This window comes from Primulina eburnea, chromosome 13 (genome assembly GCF_022965805.1).
Source record: "Primulina eburnea isolate SZY01 chromosome 13, ASM2296580v1, whole genome shotgun sequence".
Taxonomy (NCBI): Eukaryota; Viridiplantae; Streptophyta; class Magnoliopsida; order Lamiales; family Gesneriaceae; genus Primulina; species Primulina eburnea.
The window spans coordinates 23423796-23434744 of NC_133113.1; the positions used below are offsets into that span (position 1 = coordinate 23423796).

At 33.4% G+C, this 10949-nt stretch overlaps 2 protein-coding genes across 2 annotated transcripts; both read left to right on the plus strand.

Annotated features, from left to right (window-relative positions):
- The first annotated feature begins 4316 nt into the window (after window positions 1-4316).
- On the plus strand, window positions 4317-7029 carry LOC140809369 (S-adenosyl-L-methionine-dependent uroporphyrinogen III methyltransferase, chloroplastic-like). Its single transcript, XM_073166966.1, has 4 exons — window positions 4317-4997; window positions 5769-5846; window positions 5948-6017; window positions 6211-7029. Exons 1-4 carry the CDS (start codon window positions 4479-4481, stop codon window positions 6645-6647), a joined length of 1104 nt encoding a protein of 367 aa, XP_073023067.1. The 5' UTR covers window positions 4317-4478; the 3' UTR covers window positions 6648-7029.
- A 1295-nt stretch (window positions 7030-8324) lies between these two features.
- LOC140809368 (protein JINGUBANG-like) lies at window positions 8325-10178 on the plus strand. The gene has a single exon (XM_073166964.1). It carries the CDS (start codon window positions 8655-8657, stop codon window positions 9906-9908), a length of 1254 nt encoding a protein of 417 aa, XP_073023065.1. The 5' UTR covers window positions 8325-8654; the 3' UTR covers window positions 9909-10178.
- Window positions 10179-10949: the final 771 nt, after the last annotated feature.

Sequence of the window (10949 nt, forward strand, 5' to 3'; positions counted from 1 at the left end):
AACTGTATACTAGGAAAATCTTATATCAATCCTATAGAGGATAATAATAAAAATGATGAGTTTTATAAACTTATGTCTCAATTTCAAGATTTAAATATTAATGTTTTAACAAACAATAATATTTTAGAATTCCTTAAAATGATTAAGGATCCAGTATTAAAATCTACTATTATTGATCAAATGGAGAATACTGCTTCAACAAGTAATAATGATAATAACATTCTTGTTCAACAAGAACAAGCTTATTCTATGAAAGAAGTTAAAAATCTTCTACAGAAAAAATATAGTCAACAAAATCCAGTTACTATACATGATTTAGTTAAAGAGATTAATAATCTTAAAGAACAAATAAAAATTTTACAACATAACAATAATAGTTTAAACTATCGTATTTCAGTTATTGAAAATAATAATAATTCAATTCCTGAAAGTTTTGAAAATATTCAAGATATTTCATTTCCTGATAATAATCAGAAACATTTATCTGTTTTGAGTATGATAATATCTCAAAAATGGTATACTAATATTACTTTACTTATTGACAATTCTTATAAGAAGAATTTCATTGCTATGATAGACAGTGGTGCAGATTTAAATGTTATACATGAAGGATTAATTCCTACAAAATATTTTCATAAAACTACTCATTCTCTTTCTCATTCAGGAGGAGAACCTTTAGAAATAAATTATAAATTACCAAAAGCATATATTTGCAAAGATAAAAACTGTATTCAAACTAGTTTTTTATTAGCGAAAGATATTTCTAGCCAACTTATACCTGGTCTCCCTTTTATTTATCAAATTTATCCTTTAACTTATGTTGATGAAACATGTATAATAGGAACTTATCAAGGTAATCCTATTTATGTTCAGTTTATAACTAAACATGTTCATAGAATATTAAATGAATTACAAGAACAGATTGAAAGAAAAACCTTTCAAATAAATTCTTTAAAAGAAGAAATAAAATTTCTTACAATTGATAATAAATTACAGAATCCTAAATTACAGGAAAAAATAAAAATTATTAATAATAAATTTTCATTAGAAATATGTAATGATTTACCAAATGCTTTTTGGAATCATAAGAAGCATATTATCTCTCTTCTATATGAAGAAAATTTTGATGAAAAGAATATTCCAACCAAGGCTCGTCCTTGTCAAATGAATTCTGAATATTTAGAATTATGTAAGAATGAAATTCATTCTTTACTAGATAAAGGTTTAATAAAACCTTCTCAATCTCCTTGGTCATGTACTGCTTTCTATGTTAATAAACATTCTGAACAAGAAAGAGGTGTTCCTAGATTAGTCATAAACTATAAACCCTTAATAAGGTTTTAAAATGGATTCGGCATCCTATTCCTAATAAAAAATATTTATTAGATAGATTAGTTCATGCAATCATATTTTCAAAATTTGATTTAAAATCAGGATTTTGGCAGATTCAAATAAAAGAATCTGATAGGTATAAAACTGCTTTTAATGTTCCAATAGGACATTATGAATGGACAGTAATGCCATTTGACCTTAAAAATGCCCCTTCAGAATTTCAACAAATTATGAATGACATTTTTTATAATTATAGTAATTTTATAATTGTTTATATAGATGATATCTTAGTGTTTTCTAATGATATTGAAACAGATTTTAAACATTTAGAAATGTTTAAAAATATTGTTATTCAAAATGGTCTTGTTATTTCAAAATCTAAAATGATTTTGTTTCAGACTAATATCAGATTTCTTGGTCATATGATTGAGAAAGGAAAAATAATTCCTATTCAAAGAAGCATAGAATTTGGATCGAAATTTCTAGATATAATAACTGATAAAACTCAGTTACAAAGATTTTTAGGAAGTTTAAATGATATTTCTCCTTATATTAAAGATCTTACTAAAGATTCGGCTATCTTATATGATAGGCTAAAGAAAAATACTTTACCTTGGTCTGAAAGTCATACTATAGCTGTTAAAAATATTAAGGAAAAAGTTAAAAATCTTCCTTGTCTTATGCTTGCTAATCCTCAATGGGATAAAATAGTTGAAACTGATGCCTCAGATGTAGGTTTTGGAGGAATTCTAAAACAGAAAGATCCCCAAACAAAACAAGAATATCTTATAAGATTTTATTCTGGGAAATGGAATAATGCCCAGAAAAACTATTCCACAGTAGCAAAAGAAATCTTAGCTATTGTTAGATGCATTTTAAAATTTCAAGATGATTTATATAATCAAAAGTTTATTATAAAAACTGATTGCAAATCTGCAAAATTTATGTTTAACAAAGATTTTAAACATGATGTATCTAAACAAATGTTTGCAAGATGGCAGGCTCATTTAGCTCTTTTTGATTTTGAAATCATTTATAAAAAAAAGTGAAGATAATCATCTACCTGATTTCTTAACTCGAGAATATTTATCCTAATGTTTTCATTCACAGATATGTATTCCTGAAGAAGAGGAGAGTCCTCTTATAGAGGGCGAGGTGGTAGGGGAAAACCCCTAATATTATTGCACAATATGGCAAACAGAGGCTAATATCCCAGAACTTATCTAGTTCATCAGCCAGTAATACTGAGCAGACTGAGTTATACAATGAATTTCAAGAATTCTTGAAAGAAAAACAGAGAAGTAATACAGATTCTCAAGGTTCAGCATCATATGCTAACATCATAAAAGATGATGATAATGATTCAGCTCTATATACAGAGACAAAACATCGAGAATTGATTCTTCTTATAGAAGAAAAAGATATCCAATGGGAAAAAACTCCATGGACTATCATGGAAAGATATTTAACCAATACATCATATGTATATAGTTCTTACAAGCAAAGAGGATTTTATGAAAATCTTCTAATATCTACAAAAAGTGTTGATATAACTCACTTTTTCAGTAATACTCAGCAGAAAGGAAGTTATAACTTCTCAAAGTTTATCATCAAGAAGATCATATATATTGAAGAAATGAAAAAGGATCTTTATCAGAATATTGGATGTTCTGATTCAAAATCAGACAAATCTATAGCATCTGAATCCAGTGAAAATCAATTCATACACCTGATGCAAATGCAGGATGCACAGGATCCAGAGGATGATACTCCTCAATTATCTCAAATAACAGATATCTTTGAAAATCTGAAGAATTCGATAAAAGACAATCTCAAAGATGATTAGAAAATCGATGGAAGTGGAATCTCACTATTCAGAGTTGGTGGAATAACACGTCATGGCATATCATGACAAAAGTGGGTGGAATATCCCTGTATACATTTTGAATTTTGTAACCATGTTGCTTTTATAAAGCATTTTACTGTTTTTATTTTGAGATGGAATCCGGGGTTTCATGTCCGGCTCTTCTATCTATTTATAGGTTATTTCTGTGTTCTTAGAAGGACACGGTCGAGTTTGCTCCCCTCTATTCCCTTCTTGTAAAAACCCTTCTGAAGTTCATAAATAAAGCTTGAAGTTCTGATAACAACTTCGTAAGTTTACTGTTTTTATTTTCTGTTTTTTACTGTTTTTAATTTTTATATTTCATAGATTAGCCTGAATGACAGGCTAAAGCATTTGTGCTAAATTATTTTCCTTACTATGACATGATCTATATTTATTTGTAACTTGCAATCAGATTGATATAATAAAAGATTTATTTAAATTTCTGGAATCTAATGTAATATAAGAGTCTTTGGTTAGAACATAAGGTAAGAAGATGAACCAGGAAATAGTGAACACAAGGTTCGAGTTTATCCGGGAAGAATAAATTCATGTTGTAGCCCTTCAGCCTGTTTAGCCGAGAAATGGCGTTTAAGGCGTTTATGGGTGATTTTTTATGAATTTATGATTCTTTGGGCCCTCGGTAAATCCTCCGTTGTTTAATTTCTTTGGAATATCTTTCGTAAATCCTTTTATGTTTTGTAAAATTCCAAACAAGAATCTTATATTCATTATTATTCTGGAGTTTAAATTTCTCCTTTTCTTAGCTCAATTTGAGTTGAAGATGGTATATAGGCTGGAAACCAATAATCTCCATGTGTGCGAAAACCACTAAGGAAAAGTTTGGTAAAACAACGCTACGTATCAGATTTCTCTTTAATTCCAAGCCTCATATGATAATATAAAATAATATTGAAACTTAAGCAAGGTTAATCATTTTTTTTTCGACTTTAATTCGAAAAGAGAAAGGGGATGATTCTTTAATATAATTTATATTTTATAATTTTAAAATGCAAAATATTTGCGTAGATTTACTAATAAGAAGGAAAAGAGAGGAAAAAATGAAGTTGATATGCTCCACCCTATCCGATCCGCCGAGGGCCACCGAAGGAAAGAAACATGTCCCTTTCTAATTCTCAAAAGGTCGCCAAGTTTGCCTCATAATCAACCCCTAAAGCTAGAGCCCATCTCCACTCAAAAATGTATATAATGCACTTTGCAAATACAAGAATTACCTTAAATCTCATTTCTTGAGCTTGCCATGGCTCTTGTTCCTTCAACTTCCTCCGCCATAGTGGTTCCACCGAGAAGAATCAAATCTTTTTACCTCAGAAGACTGAACGCGGTCAGCTGCGCTTCATATGCAAGAAAGGCGTCGCTTTTCACAGAAAAGCACTCTGTTGAGAGGTACGAAAGAGAAAGCTGGCTGTACAAGAACCAGTTGGAGCAGCCCTTCTCGTCTTGGCCTCTAACTGATCAAGAACTCAGGGATTACGATATATCGTCGCAGCTGCCTGAGCTGAAGAAATTGCTAGAAGTTTTGAGTGAAAAGAGGAGAAATGAAAATGGGTTTGATAAGAGAGGGCCCGGGAATGTGTTCTTGGTGGGCACCGGGCCTGGGGACCCGGAGCTTCTGACGCTCAAGGCATTGAGAGTGATAGAGAGTGCGGATCTTGTGTTGTACGATAGATTGGTCTCCAATGATGTGTTGAATTTGGTGGGGCCTGATGCCAGGCTTCTGTATGTTGGCAAGACTGCTGGGTACCATAGCAGAACTCAGGTTTGTCGATTCTTTGTTTATTTTACGGTTATTGGTTCTTTCATTGATAACATTCATATTTGAGTTTCGTACTTTTAGATATCGGTGTCTTCTGAAGCTTGAGACTTGGACAGAATGCTTTTTTGAATTGTGATTTCTGTAAAATGAATCCTTGGTTAAGATTATGTAAATTGGAATTTCGAATGATTGGCTATTAATGGAAAATTATGATTTGCCTTATGAATTGTAAAACTGACATTCTATTGTCCTGCATAGTGTTGTAAATGAAACGTTAGTGGCTATATATGCTTGGGGTGCGAAATTCTTGTCAAAGTGTAAGTTTTGGTTACTGATTTCTTAATGGTAAGAGATATTGGCTCATTATATTCGAATCCTTTCTACAATCTAGTGTTTGCCCGCTGATGGTAATTATATGATATTTTAAATCATATAGTAGTTCAATTGTGTAGAGGTCTAGTTATGATCGTTCTTCCGATGTTCCAACACTTGCTATTCTCTCACCAGAAAACTGTCTTTGTCATGCTATACCGTTTCTCAAGATGAAAATTTGAACTTTGTGTGGAGAAAATATGAAACTTGTGATAATGTCTAGATTGAAATCCATTTTATCCTGTAAGTGTTGCCCGAGAGGCTCTGAACTGGGAAACGTATTTGGGAATAAAATTCGTCAACCAAAATATTCTTGTGCACTGCAGTGCCCTTATTTTGTGCTCCTTTTTATCATTTGTTGTTTTGTTGGGAAATTATATTTATAATGGAGGGTTTATGTAGGAGGAAATTCATGAGTTGCTTTTGAGTTTTGCTGAAGCTGGAGCCACTGTTGTGAGGCTTAAAGGCGGGGATCCATTGGTAAGTTAACCTAAACCTTGTTTTTTAAGGTAATCTTTAGTCAAGGTAGACAATGTTTCAAGGATGTATTCGATAATGAGCACTAGAACTGTTGATTTTAGGTATTTGGAAGGGGTGGAGAGGAGATGGACTTTCTGCAACAACAAGGAATAGAGGTGAAAGTCATTCCAGGTATTTAAAATAATTTTGGTTCATACCTTTAATTTGTTTATCATTTTGTACGAAAAAAGGCTGAGCTTTAAATCTGTGGCTTATTTTATCTCGACTTTTGTAACTTAGACCTGGTTCACCGCCTTTGAAACATTGGCAGTCTTTTTCCTCTCATAATTATAATACTTAGATAGTCTCTGTGAATATGTGACAGGCATAACTGCAGCTTCTGGGATAGCCGCTGAATTAGGAATTCCATTGACACACCGTGGAGTTGCTAATAGTGTCAGATTTCTGACAGGACACTCGCGAAAGGGAGGAACCGATCCTCTATACGTGGCAGTGAACGTGGTCGATCCTGATTCGACTCTTGTTGTCTATATGGGATTATCGACACTCCCTTCTTTAGCCTCCAAACTAATGCACCACGGTTTGCCACATGACACACCAGCTGCTGCTATCGAGCGAGGAACCACGCCTCAGCAAAGGATCGTGTTTGCTGAACTGCAGGATCTTGCAAATGAAATACTGTCACATCAGCTCGTGTCGCCTACATTGATCATCATTGGGAAAGTTGTCGCTCTTTCACCATTGTGGCCTCACATCGTCAAAGAAACTTCTTTGACTTCTACGCTAATCGAATCCAGATAGCAGACCGTGGCTACTTTACATTGTCGAGACTTGCCATTTCTTCACTTTTTTGGGATTGAAAATTTGCCAGGACACAGAATTTTGCATCTGGATCTCATTTCTAAAAATATTGGATATCCATTCATTCCTTCCAAGAAACTGTGTGACACTTGAAGACAACCTTCAACAATTAGAGTTGGGATTCAAGTTGTGTGGTGCCGAAGACGTCCGACCAACGAGCAACCATTGAAATTGTAGTATTTTGGGGCACTCTTCTTCATCCAAGTATACTTGTTTTTTTTCTTTTTTCTTTTTTCTTTTCTTTGTGTATGAGAGTGTGTTCGAAATATTTCTACTACAACGAAGCAATTGTTTTATTTTTGATAATTGATGCTATGTTCGATTTATGTGCTTCCACTTAGAATTTCACCTCAAAATTTTGTGAATTATTTGTGCTCAAAATATACTGAGAATTCCAATATACTAATGAGATCATGTTCAAATTGTTTATCTATATCAATATTCTAAACCGATCAAAGAGAATGAATAAAATGGTATAATTTTTCAATTGTGAGTTTACGACTCCGTCCATGATTTGGTTGTGTTTGGATTTTGTCTGTTGGAAATCGGTTTTTGAAACAGGGAAATAATTGGGATATTTGATTTTTGGTGATAGGGTCAGTCAACGTTTTGATTATGGTTGGTTGTACGTGGCTGAGGAATGTGAATGGGTGTGCATTCATCTAGTTACTGGGTATACGTATGTTATCATATCAATGGTGTTTTGTTGTTGTTATTATTATTATTAATTACACTGTGAAGGCTTTCTTGCAGAAATTGTTGGTTCTGTTTCAGGTTTTCTAATGCTATGTTTGTGTTGAATCAACCAAGTTTTTCTGATTTAACAAACTGAACATGAGCTAAACTGAAAGTATTATGAGACAAAATGTGTTTGAAGCTTAACTGATATCTAGGTCTACCGAACTAATAGCTGAAGACCGACTTGACTAAAAGATAGTTGAGTAAATGAAGAAACATTCTCTGAAGAATCAGTTAGACTACTGATAATTACAAAGTTGAATTATTGGATAAAGTCTTCCATAAACAATATTTGAATTTTCAGAAATCCAAGAGTACTACTTAAAGTGTACGAATTGTCAGAAAGTACAGTGACGTGGAAAAAGCCGGGATTAGGGGCTAACATATTTAGAATGAATATAATATTTGATTTTACTAACGGTTTGATCCAATTATATAAATAGAAGAACTTGTAAATAAGTTAGACTATCTTGAATCATCGCATAAATTGAAGTATTCGAACTTTCAATAGCCCAACTGCTTTCAAGACTTTTTAGCACTCGCTAAAGTACTATATCAGATCATTGAAAAATATATTATTTTAATATTTTTTTATTTTTAAGAAAAAAATATTCATGAAAAAACATGGCAGTTTACATGTGGGCTGCAAAATACAAAATCCCCCCCGTTCCAGGGTTTTGGCACGCCTACTCCATCGACTGACTAATTCGCCCCTCGTTAGCAAAGCTGGTAATAAACAACAATCGAACATCAATTTTAAAAAATATTTTTAAGCTTTCAAATTTAATAAAGAATTTAATTATTATTCTGTTTACTACACTTTACAGCAAAGAGAAGAATAAGAAATTCTTGAGGGCCCAAAATACCCCTTCTTTATTAAGTTTGGTAGCTTTGTTCTTGTCAAAAGTAGCCGTTGAACCTCCCCCCCTTTTTCTCGTTGAATATGCTCTAATTTTCTGGGCAAATAATCTCAACTCCGCTCCTCTCTCTCGAGCCCTGGACTGTCTTTCGTAATTTTTGTTATATAATTTGTTTGATTTTTTGGGAAATTCCCGCAACGTCTCTCTGATTTTGCTTTTATATAGTACTTCCTTTAATTTCGATTTTGAGCTCATTCTCTTGAATCTGTGTCTCTCTTTCGCCTTGATTCATTCCTTTGTTGTAAAAATCCTTTTGCCCACTTTTTTAAACACTTGTTCGATCAAGAAAATGATCCACCCGAAGGGTCCTTCGATTCAAGATACGATTTTGGCGACTCCGTTGTTGTCTTCTACCTCAACACCGAGCAACAGCAGCGGGAGAAGCAGTAGTGATACAGATGATAGCCTCGAGACATCATTTCGATTCGGATTGGAGAATCCCAATTTCAAGATTCCAAGCTCACCCATTTCAGTCTTTGAATCCTACAAATCTTTGGCAGTTCTTTCTGGGCATATTGGATCGGTTTCTTGCTTAGCCTTGTGTGGAGAATTCATTCTCAGTGCTTCACAGGGAAAAGATATCATTGTTTGGCAACAGCCTGATTTGAGAAAGTTTGCTAAATTCGGGCAAGGCGACGGCTCGGTCAAGGCTCTGATCACCGCAGGAAATCGGGTTTTTACAGCACATCAGGATAGTAGAATCAGAGTATGGAAAGTTTCAAGAAGCTCCGAAAATGTGATTAAACTAGTTGACACTCTTCCAACTACTAAAGACTATTTAGGCAAGTTTATGAGTCAAGGTAATTATGTCCAAACTAGGCGGCATCACAAGCGTTTGTGGATCGAACACGCAGATAGCATTTCTTGTTTAGCCTTCTCAAACGGGCTATTATACTCCGGTTCTTGGGACAAGACTCTTAAAGTTTGGAGGACATCAGATTTCAAGTGTTTGGAATCCATCAAAGCTCATGATGACGCAATAAACGGGCTTTGTTCAAGCAAAGGGGTAGTGTATTCCGCCTCTGCGGATGGGAAGATCAAGGCTTGGGGGATAGAAGGGAAGAACAAAATGCATTGTCTCAAAGGAATCTTGGAGGGCCACAAGGACATTTCATTGAATTCTGTGGTGGTTTCAGATGATTCGAAGGTCGTTTTCGGAGGGGGTTCGGATGGATACATAATGGGATGGATTGGGAATCAAGATATGGATAGCTGGAGGATGATTTGCGAGGTGAAAGCTCATAAAATGGCAGTTCTGTGTATGTGTTTGATGGGAGATTACTTATGCAGTGGTTCAGCTGATAGGACTATTAGTATATGGAAGAGAGAAATGAATGGGATGCTAAGTAGACACATGGTGATCCAAGGACATGAAGGACCAATTAAATGCTTGCAAGCATCACCAACAAGAGTAGGATGTGGATTCATGCTATATAGTGGAAGCCTTGATAGAAGTGTTAGAGTTTGGTGGATTCCTAGTGCTTCATCTTCGCTTCAAATCACCGAGAAAAAAATGTGCATATCTTTAAATCGAAGGTGCTAATCCTTCGGTTTTCGACATATTGTTGGATTTTTCGGTTTCGTCCAGAATTTACCTTGTCCACATAATTTATCTTTGACATGATTGAGGTTTCATAGATAATGTAAGAAGGCAAAGTCAATGCCTTGAGCTCATTACATAAGTTTTTTCTGCCTGAGTTTTGTGTTTTTGTGTGAAATCATTCTTTAGGGCGTTGTTTGGAGATTTTATTGAGTGCTTATTGTAAATCAGATGAAACAGTGGTTGAATGTTGATAAAAAAATTATTTTCTTTGTCGTGTTTTCTTGATCAGAGTTGGTAAAGGAAGAATTTATGGACAAGTTATGAGCTCGAGCTTGAATTTTTAATATTTATATTTTTCTTATTTCTCTTCTATAATATAAAAAAACTATTTTTATTTATTTATTCATAACTAGGCCGGCTTTAAATTTTAAAAAGTTACTTGACCACTACAACAAACTTCAGAAAAAGTAAATTCAGACTTGGCCGGAAAACATGGAATTTCTAAGCAATACACGAGTTAGTCTATACTCCTTCACCAAAATAATTATCCGAATATCTCGATATCATTAGATTATGTGAGTTTTTCAAAAATTTATATAAATTGAAATTATTTGTCGATATTTTATGTACCAAAATTTCATCACATCATAGGGTTAACACTACAGATAAGATAGAAAAATCTGCAATATACTTATGCTGTAGGACTTTACAGATTTCAAAACTCAAAAATATATAACTTGTAAGAGTCCTTTTTTTTTTTTTTTTATGATTTTTGTGTTAGTAGCATGTGAATGATTTAATGTATTGGTCACATATGATTATGAGTTATATTTTCATTTAAAATAATTTTGACTTCCATCCTTTCAGAATTCCGAACTGTGGATTTTATCGTTTCACGATTTTAATATTTTCAAAAATTTATAAATTTCATGCTTATGCTTAAATGTAACAAAACTGAAACAAACATAGGCATCAATGAAAATATGGAGTTTCCCAAGTAAAAACGACATTCACTGGTGTGATGTAACTCCCGACAAGTAT